Source organism: Poecile atricapillus, chromosome Z (assembly GCF_030490865.1).
Source record: "Poecile atricapillus isolate bPoeAtr1 chromosome Z, bPoeAtr1.hap1, whole genome shotgun sequence".
NCBI classification, from domain to species: domain Eukaryota; kingdom Metazoa; phylum Chordata; class Aves; order Passeriformes; family Paridae; genus Poecile; species Poecile atricapillus.
In genome coordinates, this window is record NC_081289.1 from 81,902,678 (window position 1) to 81,929,111 (window position 26,434).

Consider the following 26,434-nt stretch of genomic DNA (forward strand, 5'->3'; position numbering starts at 1 on the left):
ATCTGGGAGCTATGACATAGCTAGTTGGATGTTAGGGTTGTACTTTTACATCCCACAAATTTGACTTCAATTGTTAGTCTGTCCAGAAGAAATAAAAAATATGAGAAAAGGAACCTATATGGAATTGTCATTCCCACATCATCCCCTCTATAAACTGTCAGAATCTGACAGTTTAAGAATATCCCATGGAAAAAGTTGTGTTGATGCCTCTGAATTCAGTTTCTGCCTCTCCTAAGAAATCTGTATTTATTTTCAATTCATTTTTTGTTTAAAATCAAATTAAGTGGTACTAACTTCAATAACATGCTGTGTACCAAAATATTTTTTTGGATTTGTTTCCTGACTATTTTGACTTCTACTGAGAACATACATAATCATTTTCTATTTGCATTTTTAGACTATATTGAGACCTCAGTAATAATCTCTCTTATTTTTTCTTATCTGTTTTGAGGTGAAGTGATCAGTTGAAACAAGCATTCAAGATGTGGAGACACTACAGATTTGTAGAGGAATTTAAATGTCATTTTTTAATTTTCCTATTTCTTTTTTAATGTCAATCTATCTAAATTACCTTTTGAACACTACTTAGGAAACTATTAATTTATTCTAAGTATCCATTCTAAATGTAAAATCTCTCAACTGAATTCCATCTTTATTTATAAAAACTAAGATTCTTTTATACCTTATGTTTAGTTCATACAGATTAAATTTCAATTTAATTTTTCATTTTATCTCCAGGACCACTGTCTTTAAATTTGCAATTTGACTTACTCTGGCAGATTAGTGAGACATATTTTTATTATATATATAAAAAAAAAAGTCTAGTTTTTCCTTTAGTAATATATATCAGCATGTCCCCTAATTTTTATTCTCTATCAACATATATGTCAGTCTTTCTGGGAAGGAAACTAAATTTAGAACTCTCTTTAGAGCCTTTCTTAGACATCAGTCATTCCTGAAACACTCTACTTCCCTTGACACCAAACCTGGTATTAATAATACATTAGATGTCCCAGGTATGTAATGTAATATTTGCAGTTCACAGCACCTCAAATATATGAATACATTGGGTCCTAATGCTTTCTGAGTTCTTGCTCGTGGACAAATCATTAAAGGCTGGACTGAAAGAAATAAATCCCATTGGTTTCAGATTAGTGTTTTCATCCTCTGGTTTGTAGTTAAGCTTTTAATTTTTTCAGTGAGCATTTGGTTTATTTTCTTTGTCTGTTCTAGTGAGCATTACATAAGAATTGAAAAAAAAAAAGTTTTTTTTTTTTTGGTCATATTTTAAACAGGTGCTATCAATGTTACTTATGCCACAGTTCCAGGATTGGTCTCCTTAAGTAATGAGACAGAGGGGACCTTGGCTGAACCAGGAGCCGATTATGTAGCTGTTTCTGACTCAGTGATTTTGGAAGAAGGAGAAACATCAGCTGCCATAAATGTTACTATTCTGGAGGTAAATTCTATATCCTTTCACTACATACTTATTTGTATGACAACTGAAAAGGAATATTGTGGAACCTGAATCTTGCAAGCTGTATTACTTGAAGCTATCAATTTTGTTGTAATTTAGAAAGACTGCTTTGTTCTTTAATGGTAAAATTACAGAAGGACAAATAATAACAGAATACAGTACTACTTACAGTTAAATGAAATTTAACTCTCTCATTAAAACTTTATTTTCTGATATTTAGACTGATGTGATTCATTGCTTGTTACAGGCTCTTACTTTTTCAGTGGTTGCTATTTCTGCTTTTAAAGTTGAGCAGAAATTTATTCATGTCTCATTCACTGTCACCACAGTCTTTTCCATTAAATATAATGTCTTTCTTCATAACTAACATTTTATGTAAAAATGTTCCAAGAAAATGGAAACATAAATTAATTCTAGTGTTGCTATAGGGTTAGAGACTTCTAGCGTGTTGCTTTTTTGGCAAATTCTGTGATTTTATTTAAGAAAATGAAAGAGCATATACTGGATTTGTGTTTTGTAGGATGACGTACCAGAAGTGCAAGAATTCTTCTTGGTTAATTTAACTTCAGTGGAACTTGTTATGAACCATTCAACTTCCTCCCCACCTAGACTTGGTAAAACAACTTACAAACAATTATGTTCAATTTTATTTTTATATCAGTTGAATGCACATTATATTACTCTGCCATATCATTATTGCACTTACCACTTCCCAAATAAGCCAAAATGAGACAGAGTATTTGGCAAGAAACATTGTAGAACATCAAACATAGTTATTATTACACTGGTTTCTTACTTTTCAAAGCTTGGTAGAAATTATAAGACAATTTTCATAGAGGAGTTATTTAATAATTGTTGGAGAACACAGTTATCTGAAAAGTTCCATAGGCAATGTGTTAATGAGATTTTAATTTCCAAGTAAATGATGGAAACAAATATTTATAGGAAATTCCTTCAAATAGTTTATTTGCTCACTCTTTCAAAAGTATATTTTTATTACTCTTTATCAAATTTAGGAGTCATGATCTACTGTATTTCTAATCTTCCTACAGAACTTCATTTATTGTTTGCTTATTTAGGTCTTCATTCTACTGCTGAGCTCAGTCAGCTGCCACTGGCTTTAAAGATGGTTGGGTTATCCTGTGGCACCAGTGACTAATTACACTTATTATTTCTAACATCTTCTATGATCTCTTTTTCCCTTTCTTTGCATGCGTATTGCAGTGACAGAGTTAATTCGTTACAGACTGAAAGGTAACTTGCAAGACTGATTGCTGATGTGTAGATACTGAGCTGTGATTAGTCAAGTCTAAAATTTAAACATAAGAGTAACATTTGCTTACATTATCAGCAAAGTACAAACACTGATTTACTTTTTTCTGAGTGTAGTATAATCTTACCTTCTGCCTAAGTGGTTAGCAGTCTGAATCATGATCACTTGATGCTGATGTACATAGGATGATGAGATGACAGTTTTAATCCACGTGGCAAAAGTTTGTCCTCATTATAAAATGTCACAATTAATTCTGTTATCAGACTGTATTCTAATCTTGTTTTCCTTTTTTGTGTATTTCCTTTGTTGTGATCGAGAATTCAAATCCTTACTGGTGTAATACATTTGTTTAAGATTTAGCAATGGCACACCGCATAGAAAATCTTTAATGTAATTCTAAGTGGCTAATATCAAAAGTGATGGGTGTTCTGCACATAATACTGACTTTCAGTTAATCATACCCATCTGGAATATATCATAAATTCTGTCCCTGTCTTCTGCATGTAGTATGTGGTGTAGGTCTGGGATGTCAGTGACATACAGTTAAACACATGGAATTTCAGTGACCTTTATTTCTGATCTGAGACTTCATGGATATGGAGCAGAAACAGCAAACATAAGGACAATAAGCATGTTTTCTTCATGCTGCTCTTGCTCCATCCCATCATCTAGAAAATGTGGAAGAAAAGGCCCAACTCTAAAAAAAGTGCAAGAAATTACAAGAAGGAAAAATGTTCAATACTTGAGAATGATGAAAGAAAAATGAATAAACTTAATGGATAGAAGAAAGTTTTAGGATGGGGTAAAATGGCAGGAGGACATCAGGGGAGGGGAAGGGTGCCAGATATGAAATAAGACATCTGATGTTGAAAGCAAAGTATTATAGATCTTGAATGAGTTGATCAGACTATGACATGATGAGGGAAAACACCAGTTAGGGAGCTGAAGGGTCTATATGCACTGTATCCCTATGGATTTCTGAAACTTTCTGCTGTCTGTGTAGAGGTGCTGAAGCTGCTGCTAATGTTTATCACTATCTCATAGTGTCAGGTTTGGATTCATGGCAGTGATCTTTTATTCAGTTTTATCTGATTTAATAGAAATCACTCTGATGGATCTAAAATAGTATATTTACTACAGCTTTAGTGGAGAATTTTTTTTTCTGTAGAAATTGTCAGTCTTCATTTATTTTTCAATTTTTATTCAAAGTTAATTTATATAAATTGAAGTAGTTGTGTGATGTTATTTAAACAAAATAAGGCATTATTTTCTCAGAAGAATCAAGTTCTGACTGTCAAGCTCTGGTCCCCTAAATTAGTGGAAGTTAATTGCTGGCATTAATCTATTACTTTGTATTTTCAGAGGGCAATACATGTAATAATCTTACAGAGTTATTGTGAAGACACGTGTTTTTCTGTAGTAATAGAATGCTACAAAACATAAACTAACTAAAAAGAGAAATTAATAATTTCTTTTTTATAGGAGAATCTGTGATGCCATTAAGATTTATTATCAGGCATTGAAACATGAACATGAAACGATATATATGCTGGATCTTTTTTTTTTTTTTAACTCATTTTCCCTCCCATGTTCAGAATGGCACAGTCTCTAAAACATTAAATATCATCATAATAAAAGCTCACAATGACTAAGACTTGACGAATTAAGACTTAATGAAAAATCTTGCTTTTGTCATTTTCTACTTTTTCTGTGCCATGGGTTTTCTTCATTTTTTATATATTTTTTTTTAATGCATTAAATGTAATGGTGGTAAATGAAGCCACTGTGCTGCAGTTCTAATAGTAAGCTAGTAAGGACAGATTTTCAAGGCTTTCCAAGTATCCTGTCCACTTCATTTTCTCCTCCACATTTTAGAAATGGAAAATGATGTATTTCTTCTACAAAATTAGCAAAGATATAAAGAAATGCTTCTGTTATTCTTGAAAATAATGAAAATTAACTCTATTGTTCTTACATACTTGTCCTGTTTTCCTTTTTAGATGTGGAAGGTTTAGCTTCTCAAATTATTATTGATGCTAATGATGGAGTAAGAGGAGTAGTTGAATGGGAAAGTACCAAGTAAGTCTTGTCACCTTGAAGAACTTCCTATGGGAGTTAATGATTAGTGTTGCCCAATTATTTTCATTTTCAGTTAACAGTAAAACTCCTATTTACAATAGGAACAGATGTTTGAGATGACAACACATCATTCAGTTCAGTGGAACTGGAAAGATAATTCCCACACTAGAAACCAACATTTACAGTATGTTTACTCAGAAATGTCATGCTACTATGTATTTATTTTCACTATCGTCCTTTGGTATTGTAAACTTCCATCACTCCCTCAAGCCTCCATCCAGTGCCCAAGCCTTTACATCCATGTAAGCATGCACATTGGCATCTCCCACATATTTTCTCTGATTTCCAGGAGCTAGGAAGAAGGCATCCATGCTCATAGACAGGCTTAATCTGGCACTAATAAGTAGGGGAAAAGGATGCTATAGTTCAATTTCATTTTGATAAGAGAAAAAAAAGTGTAATGGTTGCATTAGACAAGTGATAATGATGCTTTACTGTAACAGTGCAACAGATGATTTTAAGTGAAAATATAACAATTATCTACCATCTTATTAAAAGAACATGCTCAGTGAGCACTGAGAATTTGTCTTGATTTTTGTTTTAGTTTTGAAGTTAATGAATCTCATGGGAATCTGAGCATAATGGCATACCGAAACAAAGGATCTTATGGCAATGTGTCTGTGTTTTTTTATGCTCAAAATTTGGAGGCACAGCTGGGTTTGGATTTTAATGTGATCCCAAGGGTAAGAAACAAATTTTAAATGTAGTAGTTTTCATTTCTTCAGTTTCCTCAAAAGAACATCTTATTTACTCTGAAGAATGGTCACTAGTACAGCTAGATTTCACAACCTGTTTCAGTTGCTCTGATCATCTAAATAGTGAGATAGATTTAGTCATCTTATTTTAATCTTTCTTTCTTTTTTAGTACTGAAGCATTTTTAAATATAAGACACATTGTAAACTTTCCAACATCTGTTTCAAATACAATTTTGCTTAGACAAGAGCATATAAGATGTAAGTTTCAATATTTTTTGCAACAGAACTTTCAAAGTGAATTGCTCTTGCTTGTCCTCACTCTGCACTGTGCTAAACTCTATTGAACTGTTTTGCTTCTTTTTCAATCAATTTATAAGGGACACAGAAATTACTCCTCCTTCTTGCCTGTTCTTTCCTCCCTGTTTAAGGCAATTCTGCTTTACCTTAGTTTAAAATTCCTGTGTGTATTATCAGCTATTGAATATTCAATGCTTTCTGTGTTTCAATGCTAGACTCTTTTTTTTGCTGATGGAGAAAGGAATAAATCTGTTGTTGTTGTGATTTGTGATGATGATATTCCTGAAGGTGTTGAGAAGTTCCAGTTAATTCTAACAAATCCCTCATTTGGCCTGGAATTAGGGGAGAACACAACAGGTAAAACTTAGTTTTGATGTTCTCATTCTTCAGAATTGTCACTTTAATTTCATTCTTCTGAATAATCATGTTTTAGAAAACACCAGTACGCTCCTATGGTAAACTGTTAAATTCATTTGGAAAGTTCTTAAACATCCCTGTGAAAAATGTAAAACTAACAAAATAATATGCAAAATAAGAAACCAGAAAATGCAAAAGCTGGATGCTTTGTTAAGAGAGTCTAGATTCTTCCTTTCTAGAAATCTTCCTAGGTAAAGCAAAATTCTTACATATTCTATTAAGTAATATAAAAAACATAAGAGCCAAATACATATATTAAAAAAAGAATGAATTTATGTGTTTATTTATTTGTATATGTGTACAATTATATTTCACTATGTTAATTAAAGCATATTTCTATTATTTATTTCTCAAAAGCCACAATTACTATACTTGCCAATGATGATGGACATGGAGTTTTATCATTCAATAACAGTGATCACTTCTTTCTAAGAGAGCAAACAGCTCTCCATCTGATGGAAAGTGTTGCAGTATTAAATATTATTAGAGAACCTCCTCAGGGGATATTTGGAACAGTGTCTGTTCAATATCTTGTAAGTGAAATTAATTCTTCAGAGGCATCAGTGGATTTAACCCCTTCTCAAGGATACATTGTTCTGGAAGAGGGAGTCAGATTTAAGGTAATATGATAATTATAATGCAAAAAGTGAAGAAGCCTTTTTTAAAAATTATTTGGAGGACTTCAGCAATGTTCATGTTTTTTCATGTATTAATTGTTTTTCTTTTCCAGTTTAGCAGGTCTGTGAGAAGTAGGGAGTAAAAGATTTCTCAGTACAGTCTTTAAATATGATTTATTGCAGAATAAATTATAGTTTATTTTATAACTATAATTTAGTCATTTTAGTTCCAATCTGTCATTACTAAATAATTTTTCTAAGGCAAAGCTACATTTACTACTGCAATTTTTACCTCTTTTGTAATGGGGAGAATGACAGAGAAAACACCTGCTTTCTTTCTAGACAGCTCTCTGCTGATTTGAGATCACCTTGAGACAATCCTATTCTTATCCATCATGGTGCAGTAGAGGTAATAAAGCATCAAGAAAAGAGTATTTCAAATATTCCTCTATTGCCTTTTTTCCCTTCTTTGCTCCCAGTACCAGAAGTGTAACTACCCTGTCACCCATGAGATAGTTCAGTTGACAGCTAAAGTAAAGCAAGCCCAACTTGACTGAGCTTCATTAAGGGATCAGTTAGCTGTATGGGGACTATGAATTACCAAGGTATATGAGGAATAAGCACAAAACAGAAGTATGAAAAAAGGATCAAAACCTGCTACATTTCAGAGAACCTTACAATAAGAGGAAAGAGGGGGAAGGAAAAATACAAAGAAAGTGGATATGCTCATGTTAGTGTTGCACTAATGGAGGTCACCAGAGGACCTTTAGAACCCCACCCTGAACTATCCATGCCTTACTCCTGCCTTCTGCAGTTTCAAGAGCTGCTGTTGTGCCTCCATGCTGTCCAGAGCTGTAAAGAGAAAGAATAGAAACTGCAGCATGAGTTGAATAGCATTGTCATTGTTAGCTGTCAAGTCTCAGCAGCTTTCTCTGCTTGTTTTCAGACACTGCATATTTCTGCAATCCTGGATGAAGAGCCAGAACTGGATGAGCACTTTATTGTCACCCTGTTCAATCCAACTGGAGGAGCCAGACTAGGCACCAGAGTGCAAACTATGATTACGATATTACAGAACCAGGCTCCACTGGGGCTTTTCAGCATCTACCCAGTTACAAATAGGTACTGAACCCTCATTCAATTAAAAAGAAGTTTTTCATGTTCCATAGAGATGGTTTCCCTTTAAAAAAAATTAATAACTCCAGTTGTAAAATTTATGATTTTAAAAAGTAGACTATTTGTCAAATACTATTACTGTTGTACAGAAGAACAGAAAAACACTTAAAATGGACTATTCACCATTAGAAGCATTGATTTCTCTATGCATTTTTTTTCAACAGTACTTCATCAGTCCCCAAACATTTCACTAATAGTAATCAATATTAGGAATTCCCAGTGTCCTGGGAATCAGAAGTTTTCTAACTTACCTGTTTATTTAAGCTTGTGTAAGATACACCCTCACTCAGGGCTGTTTTTCAAAACCAGATGAGCCATCTTGTACAAGCTCAACAGGTGGCCCCTGGGAATCTCATGAGGTTTAACAAGGCCAAGTGCAAAGTGCTGCACCTGGGTCAGAGCACCCCCAGTGCAGACTGGGGATGAACAGATCGAGAGCTACCCTGCCCCCAAGGACATGGGGGTGCTGGTGAGGGGCTGGACATGAACCAGCCATGGGATCTCCCATCCCAGAAAGCCAGACGTGTCCTGGGCTGCATCCAGAGCCCCGTGGGCAGCAGGGGAGGGAGGGGGGTCAGACCCTCTGTGCCTTTCTGATGAATGTGCTCGTGCAGAGCTGCCTCCAGCCCTGGGGTCCTCAGCACAGGAAGGACATGGAGCTGTTGGGGCAAGACCAGAGGAGGCCGCTCAGTTCATCAGAGGGATGGAGAACCTCTGCTCTGAGGAAATGCTGAGAGAATTGGGATTGTTCAGGCAGGAGAATAGGCGGCTTTGGGCTGATCCCATTGCAGCTTTGCAGCACCTAAAGGAAACCTGTCCAAAAGTTGGAGAGGGACTTTTGGCAAGGGCATGTAGTGACAAGACATGAAGGAATGGCTTAAAACTGAAGGACAGCAGGTTTAGATTAGATATCAGGAAGAAATTCCTTACTGTGAGAGTAGTGAGGCACTGGGAAGAGAAGGTTGTGGATTCCACATCCCTGGAGGTTCAGGTTCAGTGGAGCTCTGAGCAACTTGGTATAGTGGAGGATGTCCCTGCTTACGTCAAGAGCATTGGAACAAGATGATTTTTAAGGCTCTTTGCAACCCAAACCATTCTATGATCATATGAGTCTATGATATTGAGTAATGTTTTTAGAAATAATTCAGCTTTACCCATATAGTTAGTGTGTTAAATTTCAGGCTGGTTTAAGATTTTTTTGAATTTCTTATGGTTTTGTCGAAGTATTGTGTGAAGAAACATCAGGCAACCTTAATTAGTATTAGTCTAGTCACAGAACAAACCCAGTATTTTCTTTTAATTGCATATTCTATGCTGAAAGTGTGCAGTAAGAATCCTATTTTTACACTATAAAAATAATATTTCTTAAAATTTATTTTCACAATTCTCAAATTTAGGACAAATATCTTCACAGTTGAAGAAGCGAACACTACAATTTATTTGAAAGTTTCACGGAGTAATGGGCTCAACGTGTCTGTGAGTGTTGAGTGGGAGACGTTGTCGGATACTGCATTTGGCATCAGTACGTTCACTTTATTGAGATCATCTGTTGCTATTTTCAGAGTGGAGATAGCTACAGAGTAACCAAACATACAGGAGATATATCTTTGAAATGAAAATTCACCTATAATACTTTTGTGTTATCAAAATTCATTAGAGAAAAGATCTTGGCTGCTTAAGAGTCAGCTTGTCATCAGCCACTGGTGCCAGAGTTTCAACAATCTCTGTGGCTCTTCATGTTGGTTATATATTTTCACAAGATCTTTGATTTATAAAACCTGTTCTTTACTACCTGTAGTTCTGGATTTTTCTAACATAATATAAAATACACCATTTTCTCTGCATGTTGAATGAATAGGCAGTCTAAGAATCTTGGTGCCATGGCTACTTCTTGTGATGACAGAGAATGAGGATAAACATCTTTCTAGTTTTTTTTGTCACTTTTTTATTTCTTCCTATCTAGTTAATTTTCTCAAATTCCAAACTGAGTCACTCTGAATCACACTTAAATTGCCTATGCATCTCCCATATGTAATAGTAATATATGAGAAATTAATTTGTTGTTTAACTCCCAGTACAACCTCAGTGCTGTACCATTTACATATATTTACATGCTCTTATACCAACTATTTAGAGACAACTCAGAATATAGTTTAGGCATTTAGAGCATGATGCTAAGAATGTCAAGATTGTGGGTTTGACCATTGTATGAGCCGTTCACTTAAGAGCTGGACATGATAATCCTTGTGGATCCCTTTCAACTCAGAATATTCTGTGATTTCTAATACTAGATTTGGTTTTAGCAAATAAATAATGAAAATAGTGTTGTAAAAGACCTTAAAGATAAATACTTTGTTTCTATTGCAGGGGGCAGTATCAATGTTCTGTCTGTTTTGCAAAGCTTTGTGGAAGAATCGGCAGCTAGCTGGTGTTTCTTTCCATTGGAAGAAATCCTGTATGGTGTGCTGTTGCGTTCGCCTCCAGCTGTGTTTTCTACTCTCTACCAGTGGAAAGGAGTTTTTGTTGCCATTGAGGTAAATGCTTGCTTACAGACACCAACCATGCTTCTTAATAAAACCTTGACATTTCAATTCTACATTTTTGTTCCTCTCTCAGAATTTCACTATGTGGAATCCTAAAAGCTGTGTGTCTTTCCAAATCCATGCCTCTCCCTACCTTGTGATTACTCATGGAGGAAGCAGTCGTGGAGCTTCCAACAGCAGTGTGTATGCATTCATGCCTGGACGCAAACTATTGAAGGTAAGTCTGTGTTACTTACAAAATCATTAAATAATAGGGTTAGAAAGGACTTTGTGAGGCCCTTCTGTCTAGCCATGTCTTGTTTTGGGAAGCAAATGTTTGGTGAAAAAGCTCTGTTCTCAGCTAGTTTGGCACCTGAGCACTCTGCATGAGTCAGTGAGGTTAGTTATTGTCCTCGTTTAGGCCAGAATGGGGTTAATTTTGCAGTAGCCATGAGGGGACATGGCTGGAATCCAGAGGTTATTCTATTCCACCTCATGTCATTTTCTGGGGACAGAGGGAAAGGGGCCCTCCTGGGGGATGAGGTAGTGTGGGCACAGTTCATGTATTGACAGGCTGTGTGTAGTGAGTGTTTTCACACGTGAATCTTTGCCTGTCTTGTACCCTCGACCACTATTATTGTTGTTTTCTCTGTTCATTTTCTCATCATGTTACTGTTTTTGGTACATTGTCCTTATCTTAGCCTTTGATTTTCACCTTTTGTGTTCTCCATCCCACTGCAGAGGGAAAGGAAGAGGAAGCGTTTGGAGTGTTTCAGTGGGAACACTAAATTGAGAAATACGATTCCTAAACCATGACAGTTATTACAACTTGTTGTCTAATGATTTTTATAGTCATATTTTGAGGGTGAGATATAATGACCTTGGAAATTGTGGAGCAATGAAGTCATAGAAAATTTTCTGAAAAATGTATAAGTAATATTAATTTTGTAAAATCACCCCACATATATTTTTTAAATTATAAAATTACATCTATGACAATTTTTGTACATTATTTTATATATGTTTTATATGTAATTTTGCAGTTTTTTAAAAGATATGTATGTGTGTATGTATAAACCTGAACTGACTCCAAATACCATTTTTGCCACATTTTCCTTGTAGCTACAGACCCTCTCTATTATGGATACCACACATGTCAAACATTTTGCTGCAGATGAAGAAAACTATTTGGTTTTTGTGAGTGATACCAGCAGTTTTAGTTCCATCCAGGTTAGAATACACTTATCTTCCATGGCTTTGATGTAGGTAGTTTGGTTAGTTTTCAGTTTGAAATAGGAAGGAAATACAGAACTACAGAAACTAAGTATATATTCCTGAAAAATTAGTTGCATTTCTATTACAGATTTATAAGACATAAAATTCTAGACTTGTTTAAATGTTAACAACACTCCTTGCATTAATATGTAATTTTGACTTGGCTTGATTATATTGCTACTGTCATTTCTGTTTTGAAACCTATTACATTCAAGAGCTATAGGAATAGAAATAGCTTCTGACCATAAACCTGTTCATCTGAAGAACAGGCACAGGCACCTGCAGTAAGGTAGTTACTTATAGCTGCTTATTGGTGTGCTTCCACCATAATGTAGGATCCACCACAGAAATGAGGAAATCAGCTTGTTATAACTCTTTCCAATTTTTCATGAAATCACTTATTTTTTCTTAGTGCTTGTTATAAAATATATAATACAATATATTTTATATTTTTACAGGTTTTCCAGTGGAATAAAGATATATTTGTGCTGCATCATCAACTTCCACTTTACAGAGCTCTGAACATTGCCTTGTTTCCTCGAGGAGGCATTATGTACTTAGTAGTTTCTTTGTCTAATACCAGCCAGAATGTGCTCTTGTACCAGTGGCTGAATAATGAGTTTAGGAATCTTCATCAGTTACCAGTAAAAGAAATAAAACATATGGAGGCCTGGACTTTTGGATCTGATATATATTTAATTGTTGCAAAAGGTATTTAACAGAAGACGAACACTGAGTTTGCTAAGTATGTGCTGGCTTGTTTGATAGCAAAGGCATTTGGAGTTTAGATAGAAATTAAAATATTACTGGAGGGTGAGAATTTGCTGAAAAGCTTCTTATCAAAGTAATCTGTGTTTTGTCCTTCAGAAAATGAAAGCACTGTGTTTGTTCTCAAATATTTATGAAACTAATGAAATATTTTCCCAAGAACAATAGGAAATCATAACTCCATTCATCTTGCTACTAACTGCAGCCTTTCTAAGCTTTTCTGAGCTTTCTTATGTGCAAAGATCATTCTTCAGCAAAGTTCATTTTCATTTATACAAGTATGACACTTTAAACATTGCTTTATGCCTGCATCCCTATGACTATTTAGAAGTGTATATTGCAGTCCATAGGTTTCTTTGCACTTGACTGTTGTATGCTGGGGTTTTTAGTGTTCTCATATGTGAATGTGTGCAGAAAAGCCTATAAATGATGACATGGAATAAATCATCTAATGTGATATCATGCCATGAAGTTATGCAAGTAAAAAGGAAAATACAATCACCAGCTACTTTGTAATTAAAGCTGCCAGTCTCTGCCTTTGACTGGCCACCAGTGTGTGACTTAATTAACACGTAGCAATATAATGTAGGTTTTGTCATTTTTCTCCTTTGTAGAAACTGGAAATTCTGAAATTCTCATCTGGGAGACAGGACAGTCTACCTTCAGACACTTTCAGTCTCTTCCAGTCTCTGCTGTAAGAAATATCCATGTTTTCATGCCTCCTTCAGGTTTAGGTAAGATTTTATTTATAGTACTGGAATTGAAGAAATATATGCATGCAATTTTCATATTATTTCTCAGATTTTAAGAGATACTTTAACAATTGTGCTGCCAAGGACATTTCTGGTATTACAAGAACTTTTAAGTGTATCACTGAGAATTTCTTTTCTTCTCTTCCTTTCTCAATTTAGTTCACATTCTCCTCTCTGGTAAGGACATAACAACACTGTATTCTTGGAACTCAGAAGGGAACCAGTTCTCTCTGACACTGGAAGCCCCATATGCAGATCATATCACTTCCACTACTGCAAGGTCTCTGAACTCCAGCAAGAGCTTGATTGCTCTTTCTATAGACTCCAGCTCCCAGATTTATGAGCTGACAACTATCTCCAACCAGTCAGACTTTATACCTAGGTAGGTTTTTTGGTTTATCTGCTAGCTCTTGCATTCCTTTTTCTGTGATAATCTTTTTATTACAGTGGAGAACATTATAGATACCTCTGTGTGTTGTGTTTATTAACACTAGAGAGAATTTTTCACTGGTAGCCTTAGGATAACCTGAAGTCAAAACTTCCCACAATTTGCTTTAAAGAGTGGAATAAAAGGACTTGCAGTTAAACTTGATATTAAAGGCTTTATTTAAGATAAATTAAATTACATTACATTAAAAAGAAATATCAGTTACTATATGTTCTGTTGTAATTAAGAAAAAAAACCAAACCAAACTTTAATCCCACAACGTTTAAACCTCAATGACTTACTCAGGAATATCACCAACAATTTCAGCATCAAAAATGCTCTTTAAATTTTCAGTAGTGCTTTTGAAGTTTGTTATTCATATCCTCAGTTTATAATTTCTTGATGTGTTTGTTTGTATGCTAGTTCAGGTGAATTGATATTTGAGCCTGGGGACATGGAAGCTGTGATAGCAGTCAATATCCTGGATGACAGCATCCCAGAGGAGGAGGAATGTTTTAAAGTGTGGCTGAAAAACCCTAAAGGAGGTGCAGAGATTGGTGTTCACAGTTTTGTTAACATAATTATTCCTCCTAATGACAATGCCTATGGAGTCATTGCATTTGCTCAGGTAAAACTTTTAAGGTAAATGATTAAAATATGTATATATAATTTCTGAATAACAGAAAACAAACATACTAGAATTGCATGTGATGGGATTCCTTTTCTAAAGTCTTGTAGTAACCTGAGACAGAAGGTTACTACATTGTTACTTGGTTATATAGGCAATAGAAACTCAGATCCAGTCTGTCCCTATTGTGGGGTTTTTATAATCCCCTTACATTTAGAATAGCCCATTATTTTATAAGTTTCATTTTGCAGCAACCTAAAAAATTAGTTTTCAGATGGCATATATGATATCATCATAGTCTCTACTAATTGGTTAATCAAGGGAATTAAGTAAAGATTCTTTTCCTCTAAAATAGTTATGCCACAGGATGAGCCCATCTGCCTGAACAAAATAAAAACTGGAGAAAATGTCAGACCGGAGGTATTATTTGGAGTTGTGATTCTTAAATCATCAAATATTGTAGATGTTTTGTAAACAGATATATGAACTAAATGCCTAATAAATATATAAAACACAGAAGAATCATCACTGAAAGGAAACACTGGATCTAGACTTGTGTGAGGAGGAGGAATAATAGTAAAGTAACAGCAGTAAATATATGTCTGTCTTGAAAAGTCTACATGTTTGTTATCTGCTTCATATGATTAGGACATAAAATACTGTGCTAAAAAAAAACCAACCCTAACAAAAAACATTGAATTTTTGCGTAGGATGAAGAGGTGTGACATATTAAATTCTTACATTTATGAAATTTGGGCCTGTTGAATATTAAGTTATATAAAATTTAAGCAATAGACTTGCATTTAGTTGCTGATGAGTAGATTAATTTATTCATGCCCAATGTCTCTGGCCTTCTTTAAATACCCTATTCCCTAAAGAAACTTTTCTTTCTAAGAAATTAATGCTTTGGTTCTGCTGTTGTATATCTTTCAGAGTTCTTTATTTAAGCAAATTGAAGAAATGGAACAGGACAGCTTGATCACCCTGAATATTGAACGTTTAATAGGAACATATGGACGAGTTACAGTAGAGTGGATTGCTAATGGGAGCATAAGTGATGTATTTCCAGCTTCAGGAATGGTATTTAATAATATCACTACTATTGGGGAACACTGACTGTATTGTCTCAGACAATAGATTAAGATGTACTGAGTGAGAAGGACAGTGCATGTTAGATTGTCCCACTTTTCTCCTAATCCCTACTTCCTGGTCCTTTCCTGTGATTCTAGAGGTTTGTGCTTCTGGCTGGCACATAATGCAGTGATATCACTCTAGCACTTCTAGAACCTGATATTGCAATGCTGTCCAGGCACTGGAAATGTATATCTGTAGTATCCTATTCCCATCTTCCTTTCTTCCTGCTGTGGCATTCAGCTCCTGTGTCAAACCATTTGCATAGGTGGGAATTTGTGAGTGTTTGCTTTTTGTCCTGACTTTCTCAATACAATGGAGAATTTAAGTGGCCCAGCAGAATATGATAAGTCCCAGTTTTCTATGTTTCTGAGACTTTGAGATTCCCAGACATGTTAAGACCCAGTTTTTCCTGTGGTCAAAGCTCCTTATATGACTTAGGACTGGCAGGAGCCAATTTCTGTAAATCATAGTCCTCCACCTTGTGGCTGTCTGTAGCAGAAACAAAGCCCAAAAAAAAATTAAGAGAAAAATAAATTTACTTGAAATCCAGGCTGCCAAAACAGTCATACTGGAATTTTTTAAGTACTCCTTGAGCATTCCAGCTACATACCACACGAGTACACTGCATACCTATGCAGGCAAGAAGAGTCACAAAAAGTATAATGTTAAGTGTAAATTTCTGTTTGTCCTACACATTATATGTAGCCTAAATGTTTATAGCTACATCTTCCTTGTTGAAAAAGACGTAATCAAGTGGAGGGCCCTTTGTCCTGGAGTGATTTTATGATACTTCTATTTGAATTTAATTTTAATTTGAATTAAAGAAAAGAGTATAGATAGACAAAGTGTGTATCAATCATTTTACCTGAAGAAGAAGAAGAAGAAAAAAAGTTGAGTAGCCATTTCTTCACATAGCAGTGATTTTAATAGGTATTATATGTTCATCCTTCTTTTGATATGGATATATATGGTGTGTTGACCTTAGCTGTCTAAAAACCCCCAACTAGTTCTCTCTTTCTCCCCCATCTCAGCAGGTTGAGGAGAAAATAAGGTGAAAAATCTTGAGATAAAGGCTGTGTAATAAGAAAAGAAAAAGCCATTGTCTACCTGGATTTTTCCAATGTTTTTGATACAGCTTGAAATAGCCTTCTTCTAAATAAGCTAATATGTTATTGTTTCCCCCAAGGGAGTGGTGGTAAATAGGTCCTTTTCAAATTGACAATCTGTCACAAGTGCGGTCTCTCAGGGATCAATATTGGGCCCAACAGAGTTTAATATCTTTATAACTGATGTGGGTGATGAGATCAGGTGTACTCTGATGAAGTTTGATGATGATACCAAACTTAGTGAGGAAGTGGAGACTTTGGAGAGCCACCCAGTAGGAAAACCTGGGTAGGCTGGAAGATTTATCAGGAACAAGTGTTGCGCTGTGGAAAACATAATCCAGGAGTGCAGCACACACTGGCATCTAGCCTGACTGGGGATTGGCTCTGGGGAAAGGGACCTGGGGATCCTGCTGGTTGATAAGCTCAATATAAGAGAATACTGAAACAATCCACCAGGATGTTTTTGGGTTGCATCAACAAGGCCACTCCCAGCAGAGATAAAGCAGTCATTAGCCCACTCTACTGAGCACTTTTTGGGCTACAGTTGGAAATCTGTAGTCAGTTTTGGTCCCAGTTATAGAAAATAGATATGGGCAGGCTGGTGGGGGTCCAGAGCTGGCCACAAATGTGGACAGACTGGTAAGCCTGTCATATGAGAAAAGACTGAGAGAACTGTTCAACCTTGAGGGGAGAAGCTTATGGGGAGACCTTATGTTCAGACCATATTTCAGTATGTAAAAAAGTGGCTACAAAGGAGGAGACTTACTTTTTACAAGGTGTCACATTGAAAAGACAGGGGGTAATGGATGCGAGTTACTCCTAGGGAGATTCCTATTGGACATAAGAGGAAAATTTTTCACCATGAGAAAAGTCATCCATTGGAATAACCCTCCCAGGAAAGTTGTGGACTCCCCAAAACAGACACTTTTAAGATTGAGCTGGACAGGATGCTGGGCCATCTTGTTTAGACTCTGGTACTGGCAAGAAAGGTTGGGCCAGATAATCCTTGTGTTCCCTTCCAGCCTCGTATTCTGTATGATATGAATGTGTGTATGCATATGGATTTTATAACTGACAGAGTTTATTGGATAAAACTCTGGGTTTAACTATGCTGACAAGAAATTTGACTTTTTTCTCCCTCTCCCTCTAAAACTTTAGATTACATTTTCAGAAGGTCAGGCCCTGTCCACAATCACCCTGACAATTCTCGCAGACAGTGTTGCAGAGCTTTCAGAGACAGTGGAAATCACACTCACCCGTGTTACCACTGTGGATGTTCAAGATACGACAAAAGGAGCTGTCATTGATCCTGAAAGGGCAAGAGCTGTACTTAGCATTTTACCCAGTGACTCGCCACATGGTGTGATTGAGTGGCATATGGAGTCTCTCTTTGTTAAAATCACAGAGCCAGAAGGTAAGTCTGTTTCTTGATTCTTAGGAAAGAATGCATGTTTCTGTAAAGTCAGCATTGTTGAAGTTATAACAGTGGTTACATATATATATATGTATGTATGTATGTATGTATGTATGTGTATATATTCTATATATATGTATCTCAGCAGTTTTGTATTAAAGTGTAGCATAAATATCCCTTAAAATATATAACTGTGCTATATTTCACATTGCATACATCTCTTTTTTCCAGCCGTTCTTGTTTGAGAAGTAAGTTGCAAATCACTAATGCATAAAATACTTCTGTTTATATAAAAAGCAGAAGACGCCTGTTTAATGGGATTGCTATATTGTTTAAAATAATTTACATAGAAAGACTTTCCTCTTGAAGTGGCTCAAAAAGGAAAGCTTTTTACTCAGAGGGCTAGGGGAAGGAAGGAAGCAGAGCTGAAGTGAATTCCACTTCAGGAAAAAGGTGGTATTTTTCTGCTTGCACTTGCATGTTTGATTTAGTTTTCCTTCCAGGCACAAGTTGAAAAGGATCTCCCAGGCAGTTGGCCAGAGGAGAATTGCCATCATGCTCAGGCTTCTCTCTCTCCTGGCTCAGGGAGCTAGCTGGCATTATTTGGGGCTGTTCCCGCAGCTACCTATTCATACTTTAACAACCCAATTAGAACTTTCTATTTAATATTCTGTCCATATTAGCAAATTAGATATGCAAAAATTACTTTTTGCATCAGAGGATATTATCACAAGCAAAGCATTCTAAAATGTTCTATTTTCAGGTGAATTACTGTTGCCCATTTTTTAGCACCTAGAAGTAACGTAAAGGGATTCTGTTGATTTCTTACACATTAGAAGCATATATACTTTGAAGTTAGGATTCAAGGAGGGTTCCTACCTTCCAGTGGTTCTACAGTTTGGTTTTTTTTCCCCCCATTCTTTAACTGTTGCATTTTTCATTAATTATACACAAGTGCTATCTGTGAAAGAGTAGTGGGTTACAGTAATTGATTTAAAGTACAAACCTGTTTACATTTTATCTGTTTCTATTTCTCCAGTCATAAATGCACCACTTTTATCCAGCTTAGGTGTTTGTTGTGGTTTTAAACCAGTAACTAACAAAAAAATTACTTATTTCTTGCTGTGAGATATGGATTAGAACAAGAGCAAAACAGGCATAAAACTTAAAAGGAATAAAGAAAGTTTATTGACAAACTACAATAATAAGAACACCAGAATAAACTTCCAGAAAAACCTTTTCATCCCTCATCTACCCACTATTCCCTTGTTCACATGACAACAGAGACAAAAACTTTGGAACTTTGGTGGTTAAAACAGTCCCAATTCCTGCTACAGTCTTTTCACCAGTCTTTGTAGAGAAACAGAAGTTTCTTCCTGTTAATTTATGGAGTTTCTCACAAGAAAACTATTTTTGTTATAGTTTTCCATTGCTCTGATGTTAGCTGCCCAGAACTGCTGTTATCAGAGCTCACTCCTCCCATTTTACATCACTCTGAGGTGTGTATGGGCCATGAGTCTAGGGATGGCATTTTAAGGATGAGTTATTCAAAAGCAAAAGTCTCCTTCATCTGTTTCCATGAGCTTCACCAGAAAAACAGTTTTTCTCATTGCCCCCCAAGGCTTCAAATTTTCGCTTCACTGTTTCCAGCACTTCACTATATCACAATCACTCTACTTTTTACTTGAAATTTTCACTTTGAACACTCTATTCCTCCTTATATACGGTCATGAATTAAAGGAGTTCTTTCAGGACTTTATTGTCCATCTCCATAGCTTTAACAGAAAAATATTTCATCTTAATTAAAGCATTTTCTTAATTCTCTACCTTTCTTGAAGCTTCTTTTCTTTCTTGTCACTGGTAGTTTATAAAGTCTCTTTTCATGTTGATCACTCTCTTTTTCCTTTTCTGGATAAAAAAAGATTAATCTGCAAGTCTCATCTGGGAAATGAAAAGTTTAAAATCTTGCCCATGCTTTGTAGATGGCTCCGTGACCTCTGCCGGTGCAGGAGCTGGAGCCGTCTGCGATAGAAAATTCCTCATGGCTGCTCTGGAGAGTGTAGTTGCTGCCCCAGCCCGCTGCAGATCCAGAGCCTCTCTCCTTCTTCACTCGGCAGTTTCTAGTGAATTTAGGTACAGCAAAACCTGCAGCCGCCGAGCCAGAGATCGGCCTGGCCCGGCTCAGCCAGAGCCCAGGGAAAGCTTTCCGCAGGCCCCATCTCCCGGCCGGGAGCCGCTGGGCCCAGCCCAGTCCCCGCCCGGCTGCTTGGCCTGGGCAGGGAATGGGAGGCCTGGAGCTCCGCCACCCTTCACAGCCAGGAAACAAAGGGAACTCAAGTGCCATGACTTTACATCTTAAGGTAGGGTTCACAAGTTGATCACACCTTTCAATGGCCAAAACTGCTGTCAGTTCTCAGCAATGACCAATAATTGGTCAGGAGAAAAGACTCCCGTCAGTCCCCAGCAACTTCAGCTTCCTTAGCTCTTAAAACTACCTTAAAGGTAAAGTAACCCCATGACAGTGTTTCATAATTTATTGGGTAAAATTACAAATCTGCTTTCCCAAAAGGGTGCTGAGCCCAACTGATACAAGTCTATTTAACTTTCTCAATATTTAAGTTGAGGAAATCTGACATTTACAGCCAGAATGACTACCCTCAATACCTCTTTCTGTCTCAGAATCAATAGTGATGGCCTAGGCATGAAAGGCCAGGCAAACAATTGAGATGGAAATTTGGAAACATAACTGAATCAAAGTAGAAGTGTTGAAATAATAATTTGTCTCTCACACATGAAACTGTATATATTTCATATCTTATTATTCTTCTAGATCCAGTTTTTAAATGCACAGTGCCTCCAGATGTAGGTATTGTTTTGTGTGTTCACACCTGTTGTGTGTGCCTCCTCTGCTTAAGCCTTGGAATTATCTAACACCTATTGTGTCACTGAGCAGAATTGAAGTGGGATATAGCAAGCAGCTTCAGTAGTTAGGTGAGCTGAAAATCAAGCAGTCCAAGGGTTAAAACAGGGCTTCCATAGGCCTCCATCCTAGTTTCAGTTCTCTTCAACATTTTCATTAAAGACTTGGATGCAGCACTCTTAGGAATACCAAGTTTGCTGACAACGTTAAACTGGGAAGAGCTCTTGACTCCCTTGTGGGCAGAGAGGCCCTGAAGAGAGACCTCAACAAATTAGAGACACCTTGGCAAATTACAGCACTGAGCAATCACCAGCCATATGAAGTTCAACAAGGGAAAGTGCCAGATTCTGCACCTGGGATGGGGCAACCCTGCACGTATGGACAGTCTGGGGAATGAGATGCTGGAAAGCAGCTCCATGGAAAGGGACCTGGGGGTCCTGGTCAGTGGCAAGTTGAACATGAGCCAGCAGTGCCTTGGCAGCCAGGAGTGCCAAATGTGTCCTGGGGGGCATCAGGGCCAGCATCTCCAGCTGGGCAAGGGAGGGGATTGTCCTGCTCTGCTCTGCTCTGCTCTGCTCTAGGACAGCCTCACCTTGACTCTGAGGGGCAGTTTTGGGTGCCAAAGTATAAGAAAGACATTAAGCTATTAGACAGCATACAGAGGAGGGCCATGAGGATGGTGAAGGCCTTGAGGAGGAGCTGTATGAGGAGTGGCTGAGGTCACTTGGTCTTTCAGCCTGGACAGGATGAGACTGAGGGGACACCTCATTGTTGTTACAACTTCCTCGTGGGGGGAAGAGGAGGGGCGGGCACTGATGGCTGTGCTCTCTAGTGCCCAGTGACAGGACTTGAGTAAATTGCATGAAGCTGAGTTCAGGCAGATTTAGGTTGGATATCAGTAAAAGGTTTTTTACCCAGTGCATGGCTGAGCACTGGAACAGGGTCCTCAGGGAACACATCTTGTCACATCGCCAAGCCTGACAGAGTTCAAGAAGTGCTTGAACAGTTCTCTCAGGCCCATGGTGTGATTCTTGGAGTGTCCTGTGCAGAGCCAGGTGTTGGCTTTGATGATCCTGATGGGTTCCTTCCAACTCAGCATATTCTATGGCTGTAAAACAATCATATCTTGAATTTTTTTCCCTCTCCTTACTATAGGGCAGGAGAATTCAACTACTGTTACTCTACTAATTGTTCGAGAACAAGGATTTGTCGGAGATCTTGCCATTCAGTTGAGCACTGCACCAAACTTTGAACTCCCCCCCTCCAACCAAGCAACAGAAAATGAGGATTATATACTGGAAAAGAAAACAGTCATTATGGCAGAGAATGCAACAACAACCTCTGTCATAGTCACCATTTTGCCTGTGAGTAGCCTAACAACTTCTTTAGCCATTAATATCTTCTAAGGAAATGGAAATGGTACTGATTTTATAGTAGTAGTATGACTTAACATTCTAGAAATGGCTGTGCTGGAAGTCTTGCAGCCACCTCTTTCAAACAAACTTTTGTACTCACTACTGGGAATGAGCCAAATTCTTTGTTTTATTATAGTCTCAAAGTTTACTGATAATAATGAAAAATGAAAAAAATATTATGTATATTCTTTAAATGTATTTAGAATGGAGATACTGATTTTCAAATCACAGGTTGGTTTCTGAGATCTAGCTAACTTTCTTTTAGATAGCTGTAACAGGTGACAGCCAGCACTGCTTTCCACTGTTCTTGCAGATCTGGAATCCGATTTGTCAGCTTTGATTTTAAAATCTCAGCAAAAGTAGTCTTTTTCCTCTTTCATATAGTATGAAGGAAGGGATTTGTTATATGGTCCCAAATGCTGAGAAGTTTTGAACAGTAAACAACCTACAAGTAGTCAACTATATTATAAACTTGCAATGTATCATTAAGAAGAAAAACAAAACCAAAAAAACCCCTTTTTTTTTCAGGACAATATTCCAGAATTACAGGAGGGATTTATAATCAATATTACTGATGTGCAGCTGATCACTTTTTCCTCTGGAGGTCAGCCAAGTGTGAAGAGACTTGGATTAGAAATAGCTGAAATAACAATTGAAGAAAATGATGATGCCAGAGGAGTATTTAACTTTAATGTTACAAAGGTAAATAAGCCTGAATGAAAAATATGTTAAGTGGCATTTGAGCAAGACAGTCTGATTTCTCAGATGACTTCTGAAAGTGTTTGATAGGCTTTATGACACTAAATTGTTCTGGGTAAAATGGCCAGATACCATACAAGCAATTAATCACAAATAATATACAACATTTATTATGGATCTGGCAGTGCTGAAACCAGTGTCATAAAAAGGGATCTCAGGAAGTCATCTAATCCAGATTTTTGCTCAGAGCAATGTCAATGCTAAGGCTAGACCATTTTATCAAGTAGTTATGTATTTCTTCATTTATTTTTAACTGCAAGTCAACTTGAAAAATAAAAAACAAAGAAAAAGAAAAAGTTGTTGAGACACTCTGCAGTTTCATTTTCACTGTACAGGATATCACTGGAGCTGTTGTTGGTTATGAGGTCCCACCACCACAGAATGTCCTGAAACTCCCAGTTGTTCGACAGGCTGGGAGGTTTGGGTCAGCAGCTCTGTACTGGGAAGCCATTCATTCAACTGCCAGCTTTGAAGACTTCACACCGTCATTTGGAAACATTACATTTGCAGATGGGCAGGTATTCACTTTGTGAAAGTTTACCTGGCTGGGTTACCAGCTTCATATTTTTTTGTGTGTTTTCCTCTAGCAGAATTTTCACTGAAAACATATTATTTATGGCCTTATGTACATTAATGATGCTCCCAGCTTCAGTTCTTTAACATGGAAAACCAGAATATTTACAAGAATTGACCAAATAAGCTTGTGTGTCTTTGATACTTTGGCAAGTCAGGACATAACTTGTAATAATAAACCCTTTTACACTGAAAATTTATAGCAAAATCCGTCTTCACTATAAATTTTTAGAATAAGCCTTCTTAGCTTTGTTCTACACATAATTTTAAATTTCATGCTACACCGGAGACTACTTAGTGTACACAAGAGATTTTGATTTTAAATTAATGTAAGCATTCCCTTTGGCAAAGGGAAGAATATATACAGTGTGCAGAATTTTGACTGAATATTGACAATATTATCAACATACACTTTCTACTGATTACCAAAGCAGAGCAGTCTGCTGGTTTTAACAGATTAGATGTAAATTGACTGACTTAAAAACCACTACTGAAATTATATCTTCTTATTATAAATATACAAGCATAAAAAGAAAAATGAACAAGTGAACAATGTCTGTTTATCTATTACTAGATAAAATTTGCCTGTTTGAATTTTTTTCAAGCAATTCACATAATACTATAAATGAAGCTTTTTGTTTTGTTTTGTTTTTCTTTTTAACATTTCTACAGGCTACAGGAGAAATAGAAATTACAATCATAGATGACAGTGAAGTAGAATTCCTTGAGATATTCAAAATTGCCCTGGTGAGGGTAACAGGTGGTGCAAGACTTGGGAATGACACCCTGGTAACTGTCGCTATTCCACCAAATGATTCCCCTGTTGGGGTATTCAGTTTTGAACAAAAGAATGTGAGTTTTAATTAAGTTGCATTAATTTCTGCTAAAGTTGAAGAGTGGGTTTATGTCACTAACATATAGCTGATTTTTATAAGACTTCACTACAGTGAGAGACCTGATTTCGTTGAAATGATATTAGTGCCTATCTTCATCTAGCAGTGTAGGATGGTAGCAACAGTGAAAGTCCTGCTGCATAAACATAGATTTCTGCATTTCTGATATGACTGAATCAATTTAATTCACTATACTAACAATTCAGGACATCCTAGATAGGATTTTTATGGTCTGTATAATAATCTGCATTACTGAAAGTAAAATTCATCATGAAACTATAAAGAATATTTCATATTAGTTCTTGCAGTGCTTCTTCTCTCCATTTTGCTGGTGCTGAACCTGCTGGTCACAATGTAATTGTTTTGAATCAGAGAGCATACAGAAATCACTTTAGTGACTAATCCTTGCTAGCAGAATTCAACTCACTCCTTACACCTGTTATTTTCTCTTCTGTTGTTCAGAATTGTCATTGATAATGTTTTCTGTTGTTTATCTGAAATACATATCAATGTCATTTGACATCCAAAATGCAGCTTTTAACTTCTTTAATATGGCCTTTATCACATCCTCCATCTCTTTCTCCATCAGGTAACTGTGAAGGAACCTCAGACACCTGGTGACTCTGCTGCAGTTGTTTTGCTGAATGTAAGTCGAAGTCAGGGAGGAAAAGGAGAAGTTACAGTGTTATGGATTCTTGAGGAAGCAGCCAGATATGATCTGAGCCCTCTAAATGGTACCCTTCATTTCAGTGAGGTATTTCAGACATTACAATAACTTATTTACTATTAGATTTATAAATACTTCCTTCTATTTTTGTGTGTTTGTATGGTCGTTACATGTTTTTAGAAGTAGGGAGTTACTAAGTATTGTGCACTAGACAAAGGTGTGTTTGAACTGGCGGGATTAGCAGTATTCAGGCTTCTTTCAAGCTGTAAAGGAAAACTGACGTGCTCTTTTAATGCAGCATAATGTAATTATCAGGAAGGTAGCTCTTCAAATCTCCACTGTTTTTGCAATTTAGAAAAAGGAATTGAAATCTAATGAATGTAAATTATGACTACAGAAACACTTATTCCATTACAATATCAGGCATCTTAAAATTTATATTGAAAGGGTGAGAAAGAAAAATGTATGCTCAAAATCTACAGATTGAAAAAAAAAAGCACCATAATAACTTTCAAACTAAACAGTGTTATTTAATTTGTATTTCATGACAGGTTAAAACTCTGAAGTCAGAATTAAAATATTGGACACTGATATTATGTTAATATTGATATTTTACAGTCTCAAAATACTTTATGAAGGAAAGTATTTTAACGGAGCATAATCTATTTTGTCTTGGTACAAGCTTGTTTTTCATTAAATAAATAGACATATTGATTGTTTTACTTTGAGTCAGGTGGAAAACAATTTTTTTTTTCTGGTAAAACCATCAGTATTTGGGAAAGTTTTGCTATCCTTTCTCTACTGGTAGGCTTTAACATTTTGTCTTGAACTTTTATATATGCTTACGTATAAGCGTACAACTCTGTATGCAAGGTATACTAAATTTATGCCATGTGTATACTAGCGTGTGTACACTATACACACACACACACATATATATGTATATATGCATATATGCACATATATATGTGTATAAATGCACATATATTATCTATTATATATACTATATATAATATATAATATGCATGTCTAGTATATGTATGTGTGTGTGTGCATACATGTGTATACTACTTTATACCATGTGTATAC

At 36.3% G+C, this 26,434-nt stretch overlaps 1 protein-coding gene across 1 annotated transcript in view; it reads left to right on the plus strand.

Moving 5' to 3' along the window:
- Positions 1–26,434, plus strand: part of ADGRV1 (adhesion G protein-coupled receptor V1) — a 255,005-nt gene that overhangs the window by 55,892 nt on the left and 172,679 nt on the right. Inside the window, exons 38-59 of the mRNA XM_058825861.1 lie at positions 1,296–1,459; positions 1,998–2,091; positions 4,751–4,829; positions 5,434–5,572; positions 6,098–6,239; positions 6,657–6,919; positions 7,863–8,038; positions 9,490–9,614; positions 10,460–10,626; positions 10,709–10,852; positions 11,737–11,844; positions 12,348–12,600; positions 13,272–13,391; positions 13,569–13,791; positions 14,260–14,464; positions 15,398–15,544; positions 17,863–18,118; positions 22,194–22,402; positions 22,982–23,155; positions 23,548–23,730; positions 24,458–24,637; positions 25,268–25,432. Of these exons, the coding sequence (XP_058681844.1) occupies positions 1,296–1,459; positions 1,998–2,091; positions 4,751–4,829; positions 5,434–5,572; positions 6,098–6,239; positions 6,657–6,919; positions 7,863–8,038; positions 9,490–9,614; positions 10,460–10,626; positions 10,709–10,852; positions 11,737–11,844; positions 12,348–12,600; positions 13,272–13,391; positions 13,569–13,791; positions 14,260–14,464; positions 15,398–15,544; positions 17,863–18,118; positions 22,194–22,402; positions 22,982–23,155; positions 23,548–23,730; positions 24,458–24,637; positions 25,268–25,432 (3,716 nt within the window). The remainder of the gene's footprint in view (positions 1–1,295; positions 1,460–1,997; positions 2,092–4,750; positions 4,830–5,433; positions 5,573–6,097; positions 6,240–6,656; positions 6,920–7,862; positions 8,039–9,489; positions 9,615–10,459; positions 10,627–10,708; positions 10,853–11,736; positions 11,845–12,347; positions 12,601–13,271; positions 13,392–13,568; positions 13,792–14,259; positions 14,465–15,397; positions 15,545–17,862; positions 18,119–22,193; positions 22,403–22,981; positions 23,156–23,547; positions 23,731–24,457; positions 24,638–25,267; positions 25,433–26,434) is intronic.